This window comes from Aquarana catesbeiana, linkage group LG01 (assembly GCF_042186555.1).
Source record: "Aquarana catesbeiana isolate 2022-GZ linkage group LG01, ASM4218655v1, whole genome shotgun sequence".
NCBI lineage: Eukaryota > Metazoa > Chordata > Amphibia > Anura > Ranidae > Aquarana > Aquarana catesbeiana.
Window position 1 is genome coordinate 191,549,260 of NC_133324.1, and position 26,940 is coordinate 191,576,199.

The 26,940-nt window shown below is 44.1% G+C and overlaps 1 protein-coding gene across 5 annotated transcripts in view; it reads left to right on the top strand.

Moving 5' to 3' along the window:
- The window catches only part of YTHDC2 (YTH N6-methyladenosine RNA binding protein C2), a 291,475-nt gene that overhangs the window by 233,478 nt on the left and 31,057 nt on the right, over positions 1-26,940 (top strand). For 4 of the 5 annotated variants that reach the window (XM_073624629.1, XM_073624631.1, XM_073624632.1 and 1 more), the window contains 4 exons: positions 11,621-11,795; positions 14,366-14,569; positions 14,948-15,130; positions 16,801-16,895. In XM_073624629.1, coding sequence (XP_073480730.1) covers positions 11,621-11,795; positions 14,366-14,569; positions 14,948-15,130; positions 16,801-16,881 — 643 coding nt within the window. In that variant the 3' untranslated portion in view covers positions 16,882-16,895. Of the gene's footprint in view, positions 1-11,620; positions 11,796-14,365; positions 14,570-14,947; positions 15,131-16,800; positions 16,899-26,940 lie in introns of those variants that run through there. The other variant, XM_073624630.1, reaches the window with a different exon arrangement.

Below are 26,940 nucleotides of genomic sequence, written 5' to 3' on the forward strand. Positions count from 1 at the left end.
TATTATTAATAATTCTTTACATTACAACCTGTTCCCCCTCCATCACCTCTTCATGTTTACATGCAACTAACCCCCTTTTTTTCTATTGTACTTGCCTGGTCCTTCATACATCTTTAACCTCTTCAATAGGCTTCTATACATATAGAAGAGAATTATTCTTCAAATATTAACGTGTATCAGTTTAATAATTTTTTTTTAGTCAATCCAAGACTGTTAACCCCTGCTTTACCTGCCCCTTGCTATAATCTTTTTTCTTTATCGTACATCAGGGGACACAGAGCACCATAGTAATGACTATCTGGGTTTGTATGCTACCTTTAGGTGATTGGACACTGGCAACCAATAGTAAGAAGGTTCCTCCCATATAACCCCTCCCATACAGGAAGTACCTTAGTTTTTTTGTCAGCGTCTTGAAGGTGATGGTCACGGCTGTGAAAGCTCTTTATTCAGATAATGTCCCAGTGAGGATGTTATAATCGGATCCATTCGGATGGCATATCATGCTAAAGTGGATGGTACCCGAGCCCTGGTTCAAGAACAGGGTCTTGCCTGTAATGTTTCCTTATGGAGCTGGACCCTTGTGATATGGTATTCCTGGTCTTTTATTTGCCCAAGGAAACCTAAAGGGTGCTTTACAGGTCCATGGGTGTGGACCCTAAACAAAAGGGGACCCGGTCCCTGAAGGTCCTCAGTGGCGTTACGCGCGGTGATGGGGAAGATTGGGTCTATCTCAGGCCCTGCTGCAAGGATCGGTGAGTGCTTCCTTTGGAGGCCCCATTTTTATTACATTATTTCCAAAGTGATGTTATTCAGATTGTCATGCCAGATTGTAGTGTCTGTCTGTGTCCACTGTGATGGTTCAGAGAGTGGTTGCAGGGTCGCGGGCGCGTGCACACGGGTAGCGCACGTGCAGATGGCGCGTGCGTGCATAGCCCGCTCCCTCCTGTGCATGCTCTAGCGCGCGCGATGGCGGCAGCATGTTTCCTGCGGGCGTGCGCATGCGCAGTGAGTCCTGGGCGTGCGTACGTCACGTTACAGAGCACGCACTTATAGGGAAGTGTGTCAGTGCTGTTCTTTTTGGCTCAGGTGAGCTAGGAGCCGGTCACAGTGGGACACAGAGCTGGGCACGTGAGTCGGGCATTTGCAAACTCTGTAAGGAGGCTATAGTATTGGCTTTGATACAGCCATATAGCACAGTGATTTTTCCTCAAAAACCTGTAAGCGATGTCTTCCAGAAAACGAGGTGTAGGGAGGAACAGGGCTAATCCAGGGGTTAAAGTGACTCCTTCAAAAACAGGAGATCAACCTCAGACTACTGCAGCACCTGTCTCCCCTGAAAGACCTGCGGCATTTGGCCTGGCTGAGCCATTGCATTTGTCAGGGGTTGTGGCCACCACCAATATCCCTGCTTCAGCTTATGTTACTAAGGATGACTTAGCGTCAGCTCTCGCTGGTCTTGAAGGCAAAATAGCGGGTATGATTGCCTCAGTAACACAGGGAGGGAAGAAACGACATAGATCTCCCTCTCCTGAGCCTGGTCACAGTGCTGAGTCACTTGAGCACCAAGACTCCCTTAGCCATTTGGGTCCTTGTGATTTGGATCCTGAATGGGCAGAGGATTTTGAGGAGGTGGCCATAGGGGATAAAGATGCTGAGGCAGAGGAGTCCTCAGCAGGGGACTCAGGTTCTGAGGAACCATTATTGGCTTCGCAATCCCAAAAGTTGTTTATCCAGTCTTTAACCGAAATGGTGAGAGCAGGTTTCAAGTTGCCCCCTGTACAAGGGTCAGAACTTTCCTGTTCTACATTGGGATCCTTGCGACCTCAGCAAGGTTCTCAGGCGTTTCCTGCACATCCATTATTGGAGCAGTTGATTTACGCTGATTGGGAATATCCGGACAGAATATGCTTACCTCCTAAAAGGTTTTCTCTTTTGTACCCGATGGAGGAAAAGTTCAAAAAAAGGTGGGATACGCTTTTAGTGGATGCTGCTATTTCTTCAGTAAATAAAAGCTTAGCCTGTCCAGTGGATAATGCCCAAGAATTTAAAGATCCAGCGGATAAAAAGTTGGAATCCTTGCTAAGGGCCTCCTTTGCAGTGGCCGGATCAGCAGTACAACCAGCTGTTGCGGCTATTGGGATCTGTCAATCCCTGAAGGACCGTTTTAAAAGACTGGTCAGGAACCTACCTGTTCAGGAGGAATATTCTGATGAATTAACAGAACTTCCTCGTGCTTTATGTTTTGCTGTAGACGCATTAAAAGACTCAATCCAGCAGATGTCTCGCTTTGCGCTACTCTCAATACATATGCGCAGAGTTTTGTGGCTAAAGAACTGGTCAGCCGAGATGCCATGCAAGAGGCTACTCGCGGCTTCTCCCTTTCATGGGGAACGTTTGTTTGGAGAAGATCTGGATAAGTATATCCAAAAGATCTCAGATGGGAAGAGCTCCTTGCTTCCTGTGAAAAGAAGGAATAAGCAGCCTTCCTTTAAAATTCTGAACGCTCCTGGGCCAGGCGCATCTTCTGCCAAGAAGTATCGACTGCCTCAACCACCTGCCTTTTTAAAAGACCTCAAGGTCAGAAAAGAACTTGGACTCAGAAGCCGAATAAGGCCAATGCCAAGTCCTCCTTGTGAAGGGGCGCCCCCACTATTACAAGTGGGGGGCAGACTGCGGCGGTTCGCAGATGCTTGGGCAGGGTTGGTGCAGGACAAGTGGGTTATCTCCACTATAACGCAAGGCTACAAAATAGAGTTCCGAGATTTTCCCCCAAATCGGTTTCTGAGATCAAGAGTTCCTTCGGATCTAGAGAAAAAGAAGAGCCTATTCCTAGCCTTAGAACAGCTAAAAAGGCAGGGGGTGATTATCAAGGTTCCGCACAAAGAAAAGTTCAAGGGGTTTTATTCAAACCTATTCACAGTGCCGAAGCCAAATGGGAAGTAAGGCCCATTCTGGACCTCAAATCCCTTAATTCCTTTCTAAAAGTGCGAACCTTCCGGATGGAATCGGTTCGTTCAGTAATGGCATCCCTAAGAAAAGGGGACTTTTTAGCATCCATAGACATCAAGGATGCATACCTGCATGTACCGATTTTCGGCCAACATCAAAGGTTTCTATGTTTCACAATAGAGGGGTGTCATTTCCAATTTGTAGCACTACCGTTCAGTCTGGCTACGGCCACTCGAGTGTTCACAAAAGTGTTGGCTCTGGTATTGGCTTCTCTGAGGTCCCAGAAGATATCGGTGATAGGATATCTGGACAACCTTCTGTTGAAGGACCAGTGCTATTCCACCCTGTTAGAGAACGTTTCAACTACAGTTCATGTTCTGAGATGCCTAGGTTGGATTCTGAATATGGACAAATCAGCTCTTCATCCAGTTCAAATCTTGATATATCTAGGCTTGATCTTGGATACGACCCAGGAAAGGGTTTTTTTACCCCCCTTGAAGGTCAGCTCAATAGTAGAGCTGGTCAGGAAAGTCAAAAGGGTAGAAAGACCCTCAATTCGATTGTGCATGAGACTGCTGGGGAAGATGGTGTCATCCTTCAGCGCAGTTCCTTATGCGCAGTTTCACTCCAGGTTGTTCCAGAGAACGATCCTGGAGGCTTGGGACAAGTCTGTCCTAGCCTTGGATCATCCAATGTCTCTATCCCCAAAGGTAAAACAAGACCTCTCTTGGTGGTCAAAGACCAGCAACTTAAAAAATGGGAAGTCCTTTCCACCAGTAACTTGGAAGGTGGTGACTTCAGACGCCAGTCGTCTCGGCTGGGGAGCAGTATTGGAAGAGGCCTCCGTACAGGGAAAATGGTCCCAGGTAGAAAAAACCTTGCCGATCAATCTGTTGGAAATTCGAGCAGCTCACTTGGCCCTCATATTCTGGATGACCAGGCTGCGGGGGTCCCCGGTCAGAGTCCAGTCCGACAAATCCACAGTGGTGGCATACATCAACCACCAAGGGGGTACCCGGAGCTGGGCAGCCCAAAAAGAAATAAATCATATTCTGACTTGGGCAGAGAGACACGTGCCATCTCTGTCGGCAGTCTAAATTCCGGGGGTGGACAATTGGCAGGCAGACTACCTGAGTTGTCAGCAGTTGTTACCAGGGGAATGGTCCCTTCACCCCGAAGTTTTTCTTCAAATATGCCAGCGTTGCGGGATGCCAGAGGTGGATCTCCTGGCATCCAGGTTCAATGCCAAGGTGGACAGCTTTGTGTCCAGAACCAGGGATCCACTTGCCGTGGGGACGGATGCATTGGTGGTTCCCTGGGATCAGTATTCTCTCATTTACGCCTTTCCTCCGATTCAGATGCTGCCGCACCTGTTAAGCAGGATACAGGTGGAGCAGAAAGCGGTAATTCTGGTGGTCCCATGATGGCCAAGGAGGTCTTGGTACTCACAGATTGTGAGGTTGGCGGTAGGGGACCCATTGTGTCTTCCATTCCGCCCAGACCTGTTGTCCCAAGGTCCCATATACCATCCTTCTTTACGGTCGCTGAATTTGATGGCGTGGCTATTGAGACCAAAGTAGTGAGAGGCCGTGGTATCAGTGGTTCTGTTCTGGCTACTTTGATAAATGCTAGAAAGCCAGTGTCTAGGAAAATTTACCATAGAGTCTGGAAGTCATACATTTCATGGTGTGAGAAGAGAAGATGGCACCCTCGCAAGTATACAATTGGGAGGGTTCTTGCCTTTCTGCAAGCAGGAATTGACTTAAACTTATCCTTAGGAACCATTAGGGGCAAATTTCGGCCTTTTTTTTTTTTTTTTTCCAGAGGCCAATCGCGTCTCATTCTTTAGTACGAACCTTTATTAAGGGAGTACTACATTTAGGGCCACCAATTAAACCGCCCTTGTGCCCATGGGACTTGAACTTAGTGCTTTAAGCTCTACAGAGTCAACCCTTTGAGCCTATTAGGCGTATTCCTTTGATCCTACTGACTAGGAAATTAGTCTTTTTGGTGGCTATAACCTCAGCAAGAAGGGTCTCTGTGAGAAACCCTTTCTGTTTATCCATCAGGACAAGGTGGTAATGCGGCCCCGCCCGGATTTTTTACTCAAAGTGGTTTCCAGTTTTCACTTGAATCAGGATATCGTTTTACCTCCCTTCTTTTCTAACCCTAAGTCTAAGGAGGAAAGATTGCTCCATTCACTGGATGTGGTGAGAGCTATCAAGGTGGATATGTCAGCCCCCTTTTGGAAGTCTGACTCTTTTTTTTGTTCTGCCTTGTTCTGCCTGAGAAAGGACAGGCAGCAGCTAGTACAATCTCTAGGTGGATTCGTCAGGTCATTATCTAGGCCTATGAGTTGAAACACAAGGTTCCACCTCGATATCTCAAGGCTCACTCTACCAGAGGAGTTAGTACGTCATGGGCAGTGCGCCAACAAGTGTCGATGGCTCAGGTTTGCAAAGCGGCCGCTTGGTCTTCGGTTCATACATTCACCAGGTTTTACCGACTGGATCTTAGATCTCAAAAGGAGACTGTTTTTGGCCAGAGCGTGCTGCAAGCAGCTTTATAGTTTGGAGCCTAAAATAAGGGGGATTTAGGTAGCTTCCCTCCCCTCAAAGGCATTGCTTTAGGACATCCCAGATAGTCATTACTATGGTGCTCTGTGTCCCGTGATGTACGATAAAGAAAAATTGATTTTTAAAACAGCTTACCTGTAAAATCCTTTTCTTGGAGTACATCACGGGACACAGAGGTCCCTCCCCTCTTTTTCTGGGATCTTCATTGCTTGCTAAAAAAACTAAGGTACTTCCTGTATGGGAGGGGTTATATGGGAGGAACCTTCTTACTATTGGTTGCCAGTGTCCAATCACTTATAGGTAGCATATAAACCCAGATAGTCATTACTATGGTGCTCTGTGTCCCGTGATGTACTCCAAGAAAAGTATTTTACAGGTAAGCTGTTTTAAAAATCCATTTTTTCCCTAAATTGTTTACTGATTGCTCTGCTGGAAGTTCTAGTTCATCGGCCACACCCACATGCTCTCCATTGTGTATATGTAGCTGTCCTCCTCTAGAGGGCAGCAGGCCAATAGAAGGAGAAGTCAGGTCCGAGCACATAGCCTTTCACTACTGCAGCCCTGAGTGATAAGATTCCAGCCCTGCCTTGGTCCAATCAGACGCCGGTGACATCACTTGCTGTTCCACGGTCCATGCTGGTCAGTGTGGAGCTTCCTGGTTCCTTTGCTCCTGGAGAAACACTGTGATCCATTCCAACCAGCTGCTCAATCCTTTCCAGCTATCTGGAACAGCGGTGGGACCTACAGAGCCATGTGGAATGCCAGGACTGTACTTTACTTTGACAAGCATGCATCTTCTATCATCTTGTAAGTGTTTTTAATCTCATCCTATTAAAGTCATCATTTTAATACTATGCTCAGGTCGGCGCTGCCTCCTCCCTGTTTTTTCCTTACTAGTAGATGACAGGCTCAGCAATGGCATGTAATGCCAAGCTGCTGCAAGCAAAGGAAACAGAATATTTGCATGCATTAAAAAGGGGATTAACTCCAGAGATAAAACGATAATTCTCCCACTCTACAAGACTCTGGTCCGGCCACACCTGGACTATGCCATCCAGTTCTGGGCACCAGTCCTCAGGAAGGATGTGCTGGAACTGGAGAAGGTCCAGAGAAGGGCAACAAAACTAATAAAGGGACTGGAGGACATTAGTTATGTGGAATGGTTACGAACACCGAACTTATTCTCTCTGGAGAAGAGACGCTTGAGAGGGGATATGATTTCAATGTACAAATGCCTTACTGGTGACCCCCACAATAGGGATAAAACTTTTCCGCGAAAGGGAATTTAATAAGACACGTGGCCATTCCTAAAATTAGAAGACAAGCCATTTAACCCTAAACTGCATAGAGGGTTCTTTACTGTAAGAGCGGTAAGGATGTGGAATTTTCTTCCACAGGCAGTGGCTTCAGCAGGGAGCATCAATAATTTCAAAAAAACTATTAGATAAGCACCTGAACGGCGTCAGCATACAGGTATATACAATGTAATACCGACATAAAATCACACGCATAGGTTGGACTTTATGGACTTGTGTCTTTTTTTCAATCTCGCCTACTATGTAACTATATCGCTAATGTTTAGTAACAGTCACTGTATATATTACATGGGGAGTTCTACCATCCTTATCCTCAACATGTTTCACGGAATCCCACCTCTCAGGGGGAATTTTTAAGATGAAAGATACAAATGGACAAAATTACTAACGTATTATAATTCTGTTTTCTATATTACATACCATGCCCATCCGACATGAATTTTGACTTGAAGTTTCCTAAACACTGTTTGCGTAATTGCACATTTTGTTGGATCTTCCAAAGATCTAATAGGCTTGTGTGGAGAGTGGAAAATATTGTGTAAATAGTAGTGATGAGTAAATCAAATTGAATGAGTCCGGAATAGAAGCATATCCAGCCAGTGGCAATTTACCAAAACCATGATTCAGTTGTCCAGATTAACCTCTTATCCGTTAACTCCTGGTTCAGCATAGTGACAGCAGGTTCTTTGAAACAGCAAGCCTGTACCCCAATGGTGTGCAGGCTCGAGTCCTGTAGGTGACCTCTAATCTTCTGGTGTTATGGGTTTTTGGCCAAGAATCCCCCAACCTCTGTAGTGGTGTTGCCCGCCCCTTGGTATGTTGCGTAGTGCATTCTGTTTCATCCAGGTGAACTTTACTAATTTATTTTCACAACCATCGATCACAGGACACTGGCCAAAAAATAGGCTGACCATGCATGAATCTTTGGGAATCCATTGTACATGAGTCCTCCATACGAAGAATCTCAGTGTCCGGGACTGTCTCAGACACAGAAGAACACACTGGGCTTACTAGCGGATGTGGTGCATAATAACTTGAAATGACTACTTCTGGGATGCCTCTTCGCCTAAGGTCACTGGATTTGGGTCCTTGCAGCAGCCCAAAAAAATAAAACATTTTTTCCAGTGTACCCTCGCTTACAGGAAGTGATCTGTCCATTGGCCTCTCCTGTAGAATGTGTTTTCCCCTCCAAAGCTTTTCGCCTAGCGGTACCTTATAGGGAGGAGGAATTCTACAAGAAATTGAGTTTATCGGCTGTTGACCCAGCCATTTCCTATTTAAATAAAACTCTGACAGTCCCATTGGATAAGGTCCTGGTTTTTAAAGATGCCTAAATTAAAAGGATTTCTCCTTTTTTTTCGTTCTTTTTCCTTCTAAAACTTCCTTCTTGCTGGTAGAAGCAGCTCTACACAGACATGAGGCTTTTCCGAGAGTTTAGTTTCTCAGTGGATGTCTTGGAAAATGCCATACAGCAGTGGGCACCATGTCTTTTCACATGCAAAGTATCCTAGAGCTCAAGTGCTGGTCATCAGAACTTCTCTGCAAGAAGCAAATCGTGTGGCTATTCCTTGAGGGCAAATACTTGTTTGTACCATCTCAAAACGCCTTCATCCAGAAGGTGACTGTGGGGAAAAGTACTCCCTTTTCCCCTAAAAAAAGGCAAAGGTGACAGGTCAGAGACTGCGCGACACCTTCGGAATTCAGGAATCATTACTTTCATAAGCAACAAGAACTCAGGAAGATGACTGGGTGTTCAGCGTAGTGTCCAGAGGCTACAAGCTGGATTTTCTCTGCTTTTCCCCCTCTTTGCTTTGTGCGTGGGTGTTTTTGGAACCACAAAAGAGTAGTTTTCTTTGCAGCTCTAGAAAGCCTGCTGTCCCCAGGAGTTATCGCACCCGTACTGGAGAGGGAGAGGTAACACGGCTTTAATTTCAACGTGACTACCATTCCCAAGCCAAATGGAGAGGTCTGACCTGTTCTGGACATCACAGGTCTTAAGTTCCTGAAGGTACAGAAATTCATGTATGTACTGGGGAAGATAATAGCCGCATGCAATGCCAAGTTTCACTCTAAATCTTTTGAGCTTGGTCAAACGTCAGGAGTCCTTGAATCTGTCAGTGCATCTGACTCCCAAGACCAGGTTATCTCTAGAATGGTGGGTATCCACACAAATGCTGGATACTGGGAAATCCTTCCTTCAAATGAACTGAATCATCTTGATGGCAGATGCCAGTCTGTTTGGCTGGGGAGAGGTGTTCTGGAGAACGATGGGGGACAGGGAACATGGTCATCAGAGGAGTTGAAGTTGCCGATTAACATCCTGGAACTTTGGACAATTCAACTTGCTCTCTCACACTGGTCGATCTCCCTGTGGGGTCTCTCTGTAAGGGTGCAGTCGAACAATGCCCCAGCTGTGGCATACAACAACATTCAAGAACAAACAAGTAGTCACGCTAGATAGAAGGGAACTTGATCTTCCCTTGGGCAGAACTTCATATTCTGGTCCTCTACGCCAGTGGTTCTCAACTTCAGTCCTTAAGTACCCCCAACGGGCCATGTTTTCAGGTTTTCCTTTACTTTGCACAGCTGCTTTAAATTAATATCAATGATTATGGTATTGATAAGAGCTATTTTATCTAAGGGAAGTTCCCAAAACATGGCCGTTGGATGTACTTGAGGACTGAGGTTGAGTACCACTGCTCTACGCCATGCACATTCCCAACATGCAAAATTGGCAGGTGAAGTTTCTCAGTCATCAACAGCTGATTGCAGGAGCATGGGCTCTTGACCTGGATGTGCACGCAGAGATTTGTCTGGAGGATGGCAGATGTGGATCTCTTGGTATTTAGATTCATCAACAAACTGTCAGCGCACGGAAAACCTTCACCTCTGGTCTGTTCCTCATTGCTTGCTACAAAACGGAGGCTTGGTTGAGCTTCAAGGGGTATGCTTGGACGGTGATTTCTATCTTTTTTTTGGCCAGCGTCCATTCACCTGAAAGCGGCAGCATAATCTGAGAAGTCATGTATATGAAGTTCTGTGTCGTGTCATGTAAAAGGATTTTACAGTTAAACCATAAATTCTATTTTTTATGGCTTTGCAAATCACTGATGGAACAGATTTTCCATTCTATGGTCATCTGTGGTGGTAGTTAGTTCTGTGCTTCAGTCCTACTGCAGCTACACAGTTTATTGCTTAAAAAAATAAATATTTTTTCAAAATTTTAAATATGTGTTGTTTTTATTGCCCTACTCCAGACTAAATATTTTTTACATGCCTCCCTGTAGGTTTAAAAAAATTTAAAAATTGCAGCGGCAATTGCTTAAATCCAGGCCTGCCCAGCGTCATTCGACCCAGAAGACCGAGAGACTGAGAGTACAGGCATAATGGCCCTGTTTCCTCCATGCAAGGGGATGGGGAGCACTGCAACACCCTGTACTCTGTATAATAATGAAGAGAGCTGCACTGATGTTGTCCTGTCAGGGCTGTACCTTGCATCAGCAAAACTGCCCACCACTGGGAAATGACCAAAGAAGAAGAGAACCCGCCACAGTGCTGTGTGCCCTTAAAAGAGGGGGATGAGTTAAATCAAGAAATAAAAGAAAAATACCGCGCTCATAGCACTAAATTGAATACAGGTGCAGCTGCAACAAACAATCACAAATATCAGTGTGACACACCAAATCAAACTTACTAAACAAAGGGCCAGTTTAATGTCCTTCAGACATTAGGATGACCAAACTGTGGCTAGTGAGAGTAGAAAATGCCTCGTCTTTGGTATTATGGGAAAAATAGTGTCTTGTTGTTGGGTGTCAGTAGGGGGAATGGTGCCCCATCGTTGGTGTCGGAATGGTGCCCCAATGATGGGGCACCATTCCCCCTACTGACACCCAACAACAAGACACTATTTTTCCCATAATACCAAAGATGAGGCATTTTCTACTCTCACTACCCACAGTTTGGTCATCCTAATGTCTGAAGGACAGTAAACTGGCCCTTTGTTTAGTAAGTTTGAAGACCCCTGCTCTAGCGGTAAAGAGTGATCTGTCTGCCCTGGGAATATCATAAACACCTGAGGATTCGGACGTGGGAGCTCGTTTATCCCTGCAGAGGGTGGTATCTGCTCGCTTGTCTGACCTCGCCATAGAGGAGGTCCACCAACTCCGGTAAGCGTTTATTCACACTTACACCTGGATGCACCTGAAATCTGGATACCTTTTCCTTACATCTCGCTCTTCCACCTTCCCTCTTATGTGGGTTGAGGTGGTTGGATTTTGGATGTTGGATCCCCATCCATTGGATGCACATAATTTTCATCACCGACTCTCTATCACATTTATGAATGAACTTCTATTCATGTTTTCAGAACTTTCACCAATATTTTGTAATTTTAATATTTCTCATGATGATTTACTATTACTGAACTATTTGTATTGCAAGCGCACTTATTATTTCCTTTTGGATGAGTTAAATCTCCTAATAGTTTCTTATAGTACTCTGGAATACTGTTGGGAAGATATCTATGCCTAGAGCTTCACACCTGCTTTTAGGAAATATCAAAAAGCCCCTCTCCTCCTATTGAGCTTTAGAGTTTTAGAGCATGATAGTTTTAGAGCATCATAGTCTAGCTGTGATTTGTCCAGTGCAGGTTTGAACGCAAGTTTTCTAAACTAGGGTTTCCATTCTGTTTGATGTGCAAATGGTAACAGACTCCTAGCTTGAATTGTTTTCATCCTATTCATAGATTTTTGCAGCCATTTTCTTTTTTTTATTTTGTAGAACAAATGTGAAGTCTCCTCCTCCAGGGTTAACTCTGCAGGCTAAAAATAAAGAGAAAGTGGGTTTACACCCAGAACACCATGAAGATAAATCGGAGCAGATGTTGGGGAAGTTACTTGAAAGCATTAGTTGCACCAGTCCCTGTACAAGCCCGTCCTCACCCTCCTCTGTAAAGGTAAGGGGCTGGGCAATCTGTAGATCTCTGCCAGTCTGTATTCTGAGAGCTACGACAGACAGTATTGTTGGCATAATTTCAATTGTATTTATCCAATTTTTGTTTAGTAGGTACATCATGTGCCCTACCATGTAAATCAAAACACCCGAGCTGAAGGCTTATTAGGGCATGTTCACTCCAGGTGCATTAAAGCTGTGTTAATCAGCATTAACCCTTTCATGACTAAGCCTATTTTTGAAATTTGGTGTTTACAAGTTAAAATCCATATTTTTTGCTAGAAAATTACTTAGAACCCCCAAACATTATATATATATATTTTTTTAGCTGAGAATCTAGAGAATAAAATGGAGATTGTTGCAATATTTTATATCACACAGAATTTGTGCAGCGGTGTTTTAAACGCAAATTTTTGGAAAAGGGACACTTTCATGAATTTTAAAAAATCCAAACAGTAAAGTTACCCCAATTTTTTTGTATAATGTGAAAGATGATGTTACGCCGAGTAAATAGATACCAAACATGTCACGCTTTATAATTGCACGTACTCGTGGAATGGCGACAAACTATGGTAGCTATGAATTTCCATAGGCGACGCTTTAAATTTTTTTTACGGTTATCCGGTTAGAGATACAGAAGAGGTCTAGGGCTAGAATTATTGCTCTCGCTCTGACGATCGCGGCGATACCTCACATGTGTGATTTGAACACCGTTTACATATGCGGGCACGACTTCCGTATGCGTTTTCTTCGCTGCGCAAGCTTGCGGGGACGGGGGCGCTTTGAAAAAAAATGTTTTTTTTATTTATTTTTATACTTATAAATTTTGTTTAAAAAAAAAAAAAACTTTTTTTTTTAACTTTTATTGCTGTCACAAGGAATGTAAACATCCCTTGTGACAGTAATAGGTGGTGACAGGTACTCTTTGTGGAGGGATCGGGGGTCTAAAAGACCCCCGATCCCTCCTCTGCACTTCAAAGTATTCAGATCGCCGAAAACGGCGATTCTGAATACTGTGTATTTTTTTAAATTCGGGCCATTGGCAGCCGAGTAAACGGGAAGTGACGTCATGACGTCGCTTCCGCGTTTACATTGAGAAGGCTGGAACGAAGCTGCCCACAGCTTCGTTCCAGCCCGCCCACAGCCGCCGGAGGCAGCCGATTGGACACCGGTAAGAGCGGCGGGAGGGGGGCGTCCCCTCCCGCTCCTCCGGTATAACAGCCGAGCGGCTTTTAGCCGCAACGGTTGTTATATATGGGTAGCCGATCGCCCGCTCGAAACAACGGTACCGGGATGATGCCTGCAGCTGCGGGCATCTTCCCGGTATAACCCCCGAAAGCCGAGGACGCACATCTGCGTACGGTCGGCGGGAAGGGGTTAATAAGGACACAGAAAAATCAATTGTTTTCTGCCCTGTTCAAACCATACAGGTGCGTTGGTGAGCACTGCAAAAAAATGCAGCATGTAACGCGTTACAATCTTGTAACGCGTTACAAGATTGATTGAAAAAGTGTTACGCGTTACAAGATTGATTGATTAAAAAGTGTCAAGTAAAAGAAAAAAGTAAACTATATGATGCATTATAACAATACATCACACCACCCCTATATAGAATGCATACCTTAATATGTGGGATGCTTTAACGTGAAACTGTAGCTAGGTTTTTTTTGTGTAAGATATACATTTTTTTACATTTATGTTGGGGTTTTCTTTTTTATTGGAAAATGAGACCTGAACTAGAACTGGAATTTCATTTGAACATTTAAAAGCAAGAATGAAAACTGGATGGAAAAAATTGACATCTAATATTCCAGTTATTGTTCTTGCAGGGTTTGTTCGGCAATGAAACAAAATGAAATATCATAGACACATTCAGAGGAATTATCTACACTTCCTGCAGCATTAAATGAAGCAGGAAATGGGCATGTATGGCATCCACAGGTAAACCTGTTTCAGAGTGAAATAGAAACTGGTGAAGAATTTGCTTCTAATTAAAAAAGATTTGGACCTGGCTTATGGGATGTGAACTGTCAGCAGATAGCTCACATCCCTCTCTCTGCTCATACAGTGATCACACTGCATCATCAGAGCCTGCAGTTAACAACCCTCCTGCTCCCTCAGCTGCATGGGGAACATGGCAAGCAGAGAAACTGAAGCATGCAGTTCCAGCAGAGCTGCATATTGCCATTTCTGTCACTGTCACAGTATAGGATGGGGAGCAGATACTCCCAATTAACAAAGGGGCTTGCATCCGTTTTGTTTATTAGAAGCAGCACCTGCCCTGTTTGCTAAGTTTAGAAGAGTGGTGCAAACTTTTTGCCTGCGCCACTCTTTAATTTCCCCCATTCTGTTTAATTTTTTTAAATCATGCCCCTAAACAGAAATGTTGATCTGATATGTTAATAATAATAAAGTAGTGTGAATAATTTACATTTACATGCAGCCAGCCTTTGACAGTTGCAAAAGCTAGAAAACTAATGATTGAAGACTTTCATGCCATTGTTATAGACATTATGTATGCCAATAGCCATTACATGTTCAAAAGAATATATATTATTTTATAATGTATTCCAGTCTTCAAAGTCTCCTTCATCACGTCCAAATTTATCAGTGCGTTACTTTATAATGAAGAGCAGCAACCTGAGGAATCTTGAGATCTCCCAGCAGAAGGGAATTTGGTCCACCACCCCAAGTAATGAGCGCAAGCTGAACAGAGCATTCTGGGAGAGCAGTGCGGTGTATCTGGTATTTTCTGTTCAGGGATCAGGACATTTTCAGGTTGGTATATGTATAGTGAAATGTCCATAGGCAACACATGCACACCCATTCACACAATTTAAGACTAACATGTTGGAGTTTTCTGTGCTTTTATTAAAAAAACAAGCATATTATACTTACCTGCTGTGTGCAATGGTATTGCACAGAACAGCTTTGAATCTCCACTTTTAAGGGTCACTGTGTCAGTGCAACCTCTGAAGCTCTGCCACATCCAGGCCACCACTGTCTTCCTCAGAGATTCAATATGTTTAATTGTGGTATGTAAAAAAAACCCACAAATTTTATAGAGAATATTCTTTCATAAAGGACATGGAGGTATTTGTGAATATGTATATCTCATTGCATGGATTTGTCCTTTTAACTTTTATTTTCTTGCAGGGATTTGCAAGAATGCTTTCAGAGATTGGCCGAGAAAAGAGCCAGGAGTGGGGGTCCACAAGTCTAGGGGGAGTCTTTAAAGTGGAATGGATACGAAGGGAAAACTTGCCTTTTCAGTATGCTCACCACTTGCTGAACCCATGGAATGACAATAAGAAGGTGCAGATAAGTCGTGATGGACAGGTAACTTTATAGCGCTTGTTATCCAGTTAGTAGACACAGCAAGTAATATCTGTAAGATAATAGCATGTAAGCTTACTAAACTAAAGACTTATTTCTAACATGAATATATTTTAAAACCTAGCAGTACTTGGCTCATACCAGTCAATGCAACAGGATCACTTTATGTGGGATTTCCTAGATAGGCATTACTGTCCATCATTGTGCTTCAGATCTCCCTGATTTGTCATGGCAGATTTAAGTGGTATGCAGCCCCCAAGCCCTAAATTGGGCCACACCAATGGAACGTTGTGTGCTGAAAGTGAGCAGGGGCTTGTCCACTTCACAAATCCAAATGAAAAGACTGGTTGCACTCTGAAAAACAATTCAAACCAGTGAAGTGCCTGGGACCTCTCTCTGAAGTGTTTCATCCACAAGTGTGGGCTGAGTTGTAGAGATAAGGAGGAGCAGATAAGGAGAGACCAACACAGTTTAATTAATAAACAATGACTTTTAAAGAATCAAATACATGTATTCTATCAAGTGCCATCATTTGTCATAAAGATAGCCCTCCAAATCCCACCTGAGTTAAAAACAAGAAGAGGTGAAGTCAATACATGCTAAAAGTAGTCGTTATTACAGGATAGTTAATTTAAAGATAGAGGAAACAATTGGTGGTGGGGGCAATGAGTAAAAAGGAAGAGAGAAAAAAGGAGCAAGTAGCATAATGTAGTGCTGGGTTCCTAAACAACCAGTTGCCAGACATATGGGCATATGTTTGACTTTCAAAGTCCAAACTTTAACAATAATTTTTGTGTACATTGGCAGTGCCTTCTGTCTACCTATGGTGCCTATAATAAAAAGAGAACCTGTTACTTTGCCTAGAATTTAGGCGTTGATTTTGAATTGTGACATGGTTCTGTAGCTGATGCATAATCATTCCAATATGTTTAGTTTAAAGAATACTCCTTGTGTCACCAGTATAATGTTTGAGATAGTTGTTGTAATATTGAAGAGGGTACTAAGTTATAAAACTTAGTCGTTGTAAACCCTTATGTATGCACACTGAAATGGCAAGCGTCAGGTAATACACAGAGAAGAAACAAATCTTAAATAAGTTGCTCCTGTTTATCTGCAGCCCTCTCTCCTCCTTAACAGCCTTCTAAAACACATAGATCAAAGGCTTTTTCTGAACAGTCAGAGGGAGGGGTGCTCATCTCACACACCACACAGTATATAGCAGGGAACTGGGTGTAATTTGAGACTTGAGTGGTGGGAATAACATGCCCGTTCATCAGTCTCATACGGAAACATGCACAGCTGAAGCTGTCGGTCACCTTCTATGTGCTGGGGGGGGGGGGGGGGGGGGGGCTTTTCCCAGGACTGCTTGGTGCAGAGTTAGAGTGCCAGAAGAGACTCATGCAGGTAGCAGAGGGAGAGAGAGATAAGAGAGGAGCCACAATGGTTCATTTGGATTGAGGCAAGTACACACTATAGAGGAATTTGCATGAATATTCTGTATTCATTTTTTGATTTCAGAGGTTCATCTCAAAAACATCTTTCAGTGTTCAATAGGAGCACAATTCCGGTACTTTCATGTATGGATCTTTTGCGGTTTAGGAATTTCCTGGCTGTTTAGATAGAGTACTGATAGTCTAGCAAATTTAAATTTTTGCCATGTTATGTTTTTTTAGGAGCTGGAGCCTCAAATAGGGGAACAGTTGTTGCTGCTTTGGGACAGAGTTCCTTTGGGAGACAAAAGTATTTTTCACTAACAGCATAACCTCAGGTACTATTTTATGTTATGAAGTGTCTGTCTATATAAATCTTGTGCAAAAAAAAAAACACATTTTCGAGGAGCCAAAATTTTTATTTTGTGTATCACAGAATGCTGATATATTTTGAAGGTTGATATCCTATGTTCAATCCACAAAACTAACACACTGGGATAGGCATCTTTATTTAAAAATAAATAAGTGAATGGTATTTTCAGATGAGTTAAATGAGATTTGAAAATGATATCCCCATGGCTAAAATAGAGCTGCGCGGCTAATCGTTAAAGAATCGATTCTACCCCCCTCCCGTTCTTAAAACAGCATTTCCCCATTCTATTAGACAAGTGCAGAGAGTTCTCTGCTCACTTCTGACAGCTGAAAAATAAAAAAATCCAGGCAGCCTGCCAAGTTTATCTAAACATTGAAGATAACTATAAGCAAAGTAACATTTTGAAAGCGAACCAAAACTCCTGAATGCAGTAGTTTTGGTTTCAGAAAGTGCACCCCCAGCTGCACGATACAATACAAGTCTATGAAAAAGAGCAGCTAACGCACAAGAAAGCCTCAGGTGCACTTTGCTGCACCCGCACGGTGTGAGTAAACCACAGCACATCCATGTGAAAGCAGCCTTCTAGGGGGGTCAGAACAGTAAGGGCTTATTTACATTTGCAGCACCAATACACCCCCCCCCCCCCCGAAAACCAGGGGTGTAGCATCGGGTTGCAATGGCCTCCTCCACCCCATGCCTCCGTGTCACATTCTGTTTTACACTTGGACAGGACGGGTGGTGGGGCGTCATATACAGGAACCAATCCTCTCCATTTTCCACCTGCAACGCTAATGACAAAATGTGGACAAGGAAAGATTACTCCTGCGCTTGTGAGGATGTGTTGGGTTTGGATTGGTAGTATTGTAAACTGTGGAGGAACTGAAAGGGATGGTATTGCGTGTCCCGCTGCCCAAACTGACCCTGGGGTGGTCAGAGTAAGAATTTATGGAGAAGGGTGGATGGAGGGCGCGTGATCAATTGCTCACATCAAAATGTGTATAATTTATTCATATATAATTCAATAAAAACAAATAAATAATACCAATACTACGTTTCATGCAAACAGGTAACAAAATATGCAAAAAAAGGAAAAAAATAGGTTAAAAGTAACACAAGCCCATGTTAAGGTGAGTGTTTAAAATTGTCTGATGCGTTTCGAGGGTAACCTCTTCATCAGAGCCTTGAGAACCAGGGCACAGTCTGTATAGGCCGGTAGGCCAACATGTGTACATATAAAGGAATGGCTAGTTGGGAGGTGTGGCCTGTGATGAATAGTTAGTTATACTGAGTTCCCTTCCAGTCCAAGTTCAAACGTTCTGCAGACTAGTCAATAGCTCTCCAGGCCACCATACAGTCTTGTAGCTTTGGGGCCTTAAATGCACACATGAAATATGTACAGAGGTGGTAAAAATTATGGACACTTTTTGAAATGTTATTGTTTTGCAACTTTGCAGGCTTAGAGGAAATGTTATTTTGCACGAAATGCAAATGTTTATATGTCAGTTTAAAAATAATTTAATGCTAAATTCAATACAAACAATAAAATGCAGGTTATATTCAGTACAAAAAAAACTTATGCAGGGAATACTGCAGTCATGCTGAATATACTGTAATGCACTTATGGTTTCAATGTACTACAGTGGAACCTCGGTTTAAGAGAAACTTGGTTTGAGAGCGTTTTGATTTGCGAGCAACTTTTTTTTTTTTTAATTCTGACTCGGTTTGCGAGTGTTGTCTCGCAAAACGAGCAGAATTCAACCTAATAGGTCCTGCAGTATCGTATTTGGCCTGACGTGCGGGGGCACCGGAGCCGAGCAGAGCTGAACAGCGACGATCGCCGCCGTTCGGCAGTGCTCGGAAAGACACGGAAAACTCCATTTCTGAGCCTTTCCGAGGTTTGCTGAGGTCAGCCCACATGTCCTCAGGCCTTTCCAGCCATTTCCAAGGCTCTCCGGCGCCCCCCCCCCCCCCCCACCTCTGGCCACATGCGGTATTGCATCCCATTGAAGTCAATTCGGAACAAAATGATTTTCGTTTCCATTGACTTCAATGGGAAAACTCGCTTTGATGTGCGAGTACTTTGGAATAAGAGCATACTCCTGGAACGGATTATGCTCGTAATCCGAGGTTCAACTGTATCAGTATTTAGTAGGGTAGCCTTTATTCATTAAATCCGCATCACAGTGACATCTCATTGAGCCAACAAGTGTTTGAAGCTCTGCCTTCCTTATTATGTGGTGCTAGGAAGCAATTATAACCTCAATTAACCACTTCAGCCCCGGAAGATTTTACCCCCTTTCTGACCAGAGCACTTTTTACCATTTGGCACTGCGTCCCTTTAACTGACAATTGGTTCGTTGTACCAAAATGAAATTTGCGTCCTTTTTCCCACAAATAGAGCTTTCTTTTGGTGGTATTTGATCACCTCTGCGGTTTTTATTTTTTGCGCTATAAACAAAAAAATAGCTGGGGGTGACGGCTCCTTAGCTGAAACATGTCGGGTGGACCCCTCACGATCGCCGCTATTTGATATTTGAGCTCTGTTTCGTTCTTCCAAAATGTGAGTCTGCTTTTTATTATTTTAATAAACTAGTGTTTTAAAACGTTATTACGCTATGTGAGTTTTGTTTGCTCCTTGCATGGCATATGAAACTACACGTTTGGCTTATGCTGGATTACCTATGGGAGAGGAAGCCGTGCGGACCCCCCCTTTTCTTTCCACCATCTGTTGATGACATCTGACAAGACGCATTTCCCAGAACCAGTGGTTATTATGCTTTTTTGACATGTCTGGCGTACGCCATTTCAGGTCAATTCTTTCCGGTAAGCCTCCTCTACTCCTGGTGTTGGCCCCGGCACTTGTGGTCTCCCTTCTGCCCACTTGCCAGATTCGGTGCGACTAAAATTCTGTGAATACCATCTGGCCATGCATCACCCCCTTTGAACTCTGTTGATGTTTTCTTCACTATTTTTCTACATATTTTTTATATACTTCTAAAGTTTCATGTTTTTTATGTTTGGTGTCTTACTCATGGAACCAGCACGGGTTTCTATTAATCACTGGCACATCTGATGATTAAGTATTATTGTGTATTTACTTTATATGTAATCAACACTGATTAATTATTTGACACTATCCATTTTATGGTCATATATTTTTTGGTAGTATTTACCATTTTTATATGTCTTTATTGTAATACACACGGCTGTGGATGTGATATATAGCGCCACACTTTTGTTTCTTCTACTTAGTAGGAACAAACGATATGCCTCCATTCCTCTGACAACACAGGGATTTGCTCATGCATGTGATCGTGTGTGGCCGGCGGTTATTGTGCCCACCGGCCACACACATCAGGGCCCCCGCCGTGCAGCGCGCGCTCTCTGGTGGCCAAAAAAGGGTAGGACCTACCCGTACTGGATTTCGCCCAGGGGAGCCATTCTGCCGCAGTATATCTGTGTAACATGGTCGGGAACCGGTTAATGGCCTTTTATTTAATCGACACCTCCTTCGTACAAGGCTTTTCAAATGGTGCCACAAATTTGGGGGATTAATTTACTAAAACCAAAGGGTGCAAAATCAGTTACAGTTGTGCACAGAAACCAATCAGCTTCCAGGTTTTATTGTCAAAGCTTAATTTAACAAGCTGAAGTTATAAGGTGATTGGCTACTATGCAACACTGAACCAGATTTTGCGCTCTCTCAAGCTTTAGTAAATCAACCCTATTCTTTTTAATCTGTCATCGGTTGCTTTTGTGCACTTTTTTCGGCCTTATCATGGCTGGTTTTTCAGTGACTTTGTTTCCTGATAACGTAAACAGCACTTAGTACACCAGATGTTGTCACTGACCCACCTACTTGCCTTGCAATTTCAGCATAAGAAAGACCCAATTCACGTAATAAAACAATCCTGGTCCTTTTCGTGAGTGAACAATCAACTAATTTCTTTGGTGCCTTTGCTGTACCTATTATCCACATGTTAAATTTAAAGAAATACTAATACTAATCACACAATCTACAATTATGCTTCACTTACACAGCTAACAGTCTTTCTTCTACAGTACAAACAGCAAAACTGACTTTCCTCAACTTCTCACAAGATTTATTGTAGTTCCTGCCATTTGATTGGTCCCCAGAACAAGGACTATAATTGGTCAGTAGGGTTTGCACTTAAATTGGAACAATACCTCAGCTCCAGTGATTCAGAGTCCTTGAGCTCCCCGTCGCTGACATCTTTGGGCAGCCGGCTTCCAGGTCTCAATCGCCGACGGCTATCATTGGCCTTGCAGGGATGGCGTCACTCCTGCGTATGTGCAGGAGTTCATTTATATTTGGCATTGCCGAATTTGTACAGTGAGCTGCGTGTGCGCGGCTCACTGTACAGGAGCAGACGGGCAGGTAAGTAGCTTTAATATACAAAAACAGTGTTGCGCTAAACATACATTTTGCTCATAAAGTGTTACAAAAAGTCCAATTGTGAAAAAACTCAAACACAAATCCGTGAAATTGCAGATGAATCCAGAAGACCCTCCACCTCGTGCAGATACCGCCACCACAAGCAATATGGACTCTTACCAGGGAACCTGGACCCTTTATTACAGATGGTCAAACAGGCTTGATCTAATAATCTATGCAGGGGTCACCAGCTGGAGATGTGTCCTCAGAGGTCACATCTCCAGCTGATGACCCCTGCAAAGAAACACAAACCCCTTTAACCACTTGAAGACAGCAATATGTAGATTTACATTGCGGCTTTCAAGTGGTATACCGGGATGATGCCAGCAGCTGCAGGTTTTTTACAGGAGGCGTTTAGTTTTTATGTTAAAGCCGTCTGAGCAGCTAATTAGCTGCTGGATTTCTTTTACAGGTGGTGGGAGGAGTAGCCCTCCCGCCGGTGCGTCTCCAGGATCTCCATCCCACCGGAGAACTGAAGCCAGCGGTTCTGCTCCATAGAGCCATTGGAGGGCCGGATTAATAGTCTAATAGAACCCAGATCTCTCCATAAAGAGTATCTGTCACTGCCTATTGCTATCACAAGTGATGTTTACATTCCTTGTGACCACAATAAAAGTGACTTGAATAAAAAAACGATGTAAAAATTAAAATTTAAAGCACCCCCGAAATTAAAATTTCCAAGTGTCCATAAATTTTGCCACCACTGTATTTGAAATCAGTATTACCTGCCAAAGGATATATATTTCTGTCTAACTAGCTCTAAAATTTACACAGAGGCTTGCTTTGGAGGCACACAAAGAAGAGGAGGAGCCAAGAGCTTTGGCGGAGGACTTCAAAAGAAAAATTTAGAGCTGCTTTATTTTTTTTGTTTTATATCTGTCTAGAATTTAGCTTTAATATATGTTCATCAGAATAAAAGACAATTTGTTTCTGGTGATTTCATATTACAACACATAATTACAATCTACATGTAGCCATGATTTTAAAATCTGCTAAAAACTTTTCCCCTGAAATTTTGCTATGTGAGGTGCTTCTGCTTTTTAATTTTATCAGTAATGGGCTTTGTCTGGACATCTTTGGTTCCCGGATTTGTCATGATGGTAGTTTTAACTGAAAAGGTATTTCTTTCTCGTACATCAGGGGACACAGAGCCTCAGTAATCACTGATGGGTTATAGGGTATCACTAGGTGATTGGACACTGGTCACACCCTAGACAGGAAGTTCAACCCGCTATATAACTCCTCCCCTTACTGGGGATACCTCAGTTTTTTCACCAGTGTCTTAGGTGTTGGTCACGAATAAGATGTGCTGTGCTGAGCTCCAAAGGAATATCCTATACTGGGGCAAGCCATGCAGCCATGATCCATTCAAAGTGCTTTTTCAGGCCAAATTGGATGGTACCCGGGTCTCGCGTCTGAAGAAACAAGGTTTTACCTGTAATGCTTCTCTTTTTAGAGAGCTGGACCCCGGGATCCAGTATTTGTTTTTTTTCAGCCATATCCCTGGCGGGTGCTTTACAGGGCCAGAACTGCGGATCCTCCTATTCAAGGAGGCCCCAGTCTCTGAAGGTTTTTTCAAACGGAGCCCACTGTGAGAGGTGAAGATTGGGTCTGTATAACAGAACCCTGCAGCTGGATAAGGTAAGGGAGACTCCTCAGGAATTTTTTAATTCTAGTAGGTTTTCTCCTTTAAATAAATGTATGCTATGACAATTGTCGCCACTGGGGGGCTGTCAAGAGCACATACCTTTCATGCTTGTTCTGTCTGTCTCAGTGTCCACGCTGTACGCTCCTCCAGCCAGACTCCAGGTAGGATGGGTTGGGGGGTTCTCTCCTTAGGGATTCTCCCCCCCATGGTTAGGGGGGCCAGGGTGGCCTGAGCAAACAGCGGTAGTATACCGCACCACCACCCACCGCCGCTACCGCCATTTTCGGCAGGTTCCCATCCACAGGCCCTTCTCTCTCCTCCACCCCAGCCTCCCCTCCATGCTTGTCCCGAGGATCGGAGCCTCGGCTCGCGTGGGAAAGCACGCGTTTTTGAAAAAAAAACATTAACATTAAGCATTAACGCGACGTCCGGCGTGATTAGACGCCCACATCGCTGGCTACACAGGCTATAAAGTGCACTCTCTTTCAGGTGCACACAGCCTATGGAGGGACACGGAGCTGACGGACGTATGTGAGGTGGGACACAGGCATTCTTCCAGGCACCATTTACTTAAAACGCCAGACTGAGCATTGGTAGTAGCGGCAGTTGCTGAACTACATCGCTCAGCAGTCAGTATTTTTTGTGGTACCTCCACCTTTTGTTGCTTTGCACTATGGGTAGAAGAGTTACAAATACCCCGAAAACCAGAGGCTCTAGGGGATCTCCCTCAGGCTCTGAGGACCCCCCTTCTGCAGCACCTTCCCCCCCTGAGGGACCTGGGATGGCTGGCCAGGGTGAACCGTCGGGGTCAGGGGCTGCATCTGTTTCTTTCACTTCAGCCCCTGTGTACATTACACAGGAGGTTTTTTCCTCAACCATTAATGGACTAGAGGAAAGACTAATGGCCTTAATCGCATCTTCACTCAGTGGAAGAAAACGCACTAGGTCTCCCTCTGTTACCCAGGACCCTCAAGCAGAGGAACTCTGGGGAAAAAGGAGAGATGAGACTGATGATTCCTCTTCTGAGGAATCAAGTGGAGAAGGGCCCTCTTCAGCTTCTCAGGATGAGAAGGTGTTAGTGCAAATTCTTGCTGGATTGGTCCGCTCCACATTTAAGTTGCCCGTACCTGAGTCAGTTAAAGAACCCTCCTCTTCTTTGGGTTCACTGAAGCCTCCTCAAACAACACATGCTTTTCCTGTTCATAGTTTACTAGATAAGCTCATTTATTCTGAGTGGGATCACCCAGATAAACATTTTTTTCCACCTAAAAGGTTTTCAACACTTTATCCTATGGAGGAAAAATTTAGAAAAATGTGGGGTATACCGGCAGTTGACTCCGCCATTTCCTCCATAAATAAAAGTCTGACTTGTCCTGTCGACAATGCTCAGATGCTTAGGGATCCAACTGAAAAAAATGGAATTCCTGTAAAAAATGTTTTTTCCTTAGCAGGTTCAGTAGCTCAAATTGCAGTGGCAGCAATCGGAGTCTGTCAATACTTGAGAGACCATGTTAAACAGGTCCTCAAAGTTTTACCTGAACAGCAAGCCCAGGGGTTGGCCAACCTTCCAGCGGCTTTATGTTTTGCTGTTGACGCAATCAGAGATTCTATTATCCAAACCTCTCGCCTTTCGCTTGGGTTGGTGCATATGCGCAGAATCTTATGGTTGAAAAATTGGTCAGCCGAATCACCACGTAAGAAGCTTCTGGCTGGATTTTCATTTCGTGGTGCAAGGCTGTTTGGAGGGGATTTGGATAATTATATCCAAAAGATCTCTAGTGGGAAAAGCACACTCTTACCAGTTAAGAAAAGGAGTAAGCGTCCCTCTTTTAAACGGGCTCTTTCCCCAGTGCGAGGAGCATCAGCCTCCAGGCAGTCGCGACGGCCTCCTCCGTCAGGCTCAAGAAATAAATTTCAGAGTCCACCCCAGGGACAAAAGAAGTCCTGGGGGAAGAAGCCTACTAGACAAGACGCTAAAGCCTCTTTATGAAGGAGCGCCCCTGCTCACTCGGTTGGGGGGAAGACTGCTACAGTTCTCAAAGCTCTGGCAGGAAGATTTCCAGGACAGATGGGTGATCTCCACGGTAACTCTAGGTTATAAACTGGAGTTCCGACCATTCCCCTCTCCTCGTTTCCTCAGATTAAATGTCCCCAGAGATCCAGAGAAAAAGCAGTCTCCTTCTAGCGTTGGAGCGACTATTGTCGCAAAAGGTCATCGTGGTGGTTCCCACGGAAGAGCAGGGATTGGGGTTTTATTCAAACCTTTTCATGGTTCCAAAACCAAATGGAGATGTCAGACTCATTCTGGATCTAAAGGCTCTAAACCGATTCCTAAAGATTCAATCCTTTCGCATGGAATCAATTCGATCAATAGTCTCCATCCTACAAGGAGGAGAACAAAAGTACTTGCGTTTCGAAGTAGGAAAACGCCACTTTCAGTTTATAGCCCTGCCATTCGGGCTAGCCACTGCACTTCGGGTGTTTACAAAAATCTTGGCTCCTCCTCTGGCCAGATTAAGGGCCCAAGGTATAACTGTCATAGCATACCTAGACGACCTGCTCTTGATAGAACGGTCGGTAGCCTGCCTGGACCAGAACTTGGTCACCACAGTCAACTACTTGGAATACCTAGGTTGGATTCTCAACTTAGAAAAGTCTTTCTTAAAACTAGTAAGAAGACTAGAGTATATGGGCCTGGTCATAGATACAAGCCAAGAGAAGATATTTTTACCTCAGGCAAAGATCAGTGCCTTAAAAGAACTGATTCAGGTAGTCAGGACAAAAAAAGGGTCCTTCTGTTCGCCTTTGTATGAGGCTGCTGGGAAAGATGGTGGGTTCATTCAAAGCAGTTCCCTATGCTTAGTTTCATTCGAGACTGCTGCAACACAGTATCCTGTCTGCCTGGAACAAGAAAGTGCAGGCATTAGATTTTCCGATGCGTCTGTCTCCTACAGTGCATCAGAGCCTCAGTTGGTGGTTAATACCCGAAAACCTGCAAAAAGGGAAGTCCTTTTTACCGGTTACCTGGACAGTGGTAACAACGGATGCCAGTCTTTCGGGTTGGGGAGCAGTCCTAGAACAGTCTGCGGTCCAAGGGGAATGGTCCAAAATTGAGAGGACCTTCCCCATCAACATTCTGGAGATCCATGCGGCGTATCTAGCCCTAAAGGCCTGGACTCTCAGGCTACAGGGTTGCCCTGTCAGGATCCAGTCCGACAATGCCACAGCAGTGGCTTATATCAATCATCAAGGAGGCACCAGGAGTCATGCAGCTCAGGGAGAAGTGAACCAGATTTTAGTCTGGGCAGAAAAGCATGTGCCATGCATATCGGCAGTTTTCATTCCAGGGATAGAGAACTGGCAGGCGGACTATTTGAGTCGCCAGCGGTTAGTCCCAGGTGAATGGTCTCTTCACCCCGACGTCTTTTGGGCCATATGTCAAAGATGGGGGTTCCAGATGTAGATCTCTTTGCATCCAGATTCAACAAAAAGATCGACAAGTTTGTGGCAAGAACAAAGGATCCTCTTGCATTCGACAGATGCGTTGGTGATTCTGTGGCATCGGTTCTCACTGATTTATGCATTCCCTCCTATTCTGCTACTGCCACGACCCCTTCGCCGGATCAGGCAGGAAAAGAAGTCGGTACTTCTGGTGGCCCCAGCTTGGCCCAGGAGAGCTTGGTATGCAGAAATAGTAAGGATGACAGTAGGTTCCCCGTGGACCCTACCGTCACGTCCAGACCTGTTATCTCAAGGTCCAGTGTTCCATCCTGCCTTACAAACGCTGAATTTGATGATTAGGCTATTGAAACCCACGTTTTAAAGAATCGTGGGCTTTCAGGTCCTGTGATCTCTACCTTGATCAATGCAAGGAAGCCAGCTTCCAGAGTAATTTATCATAGAATC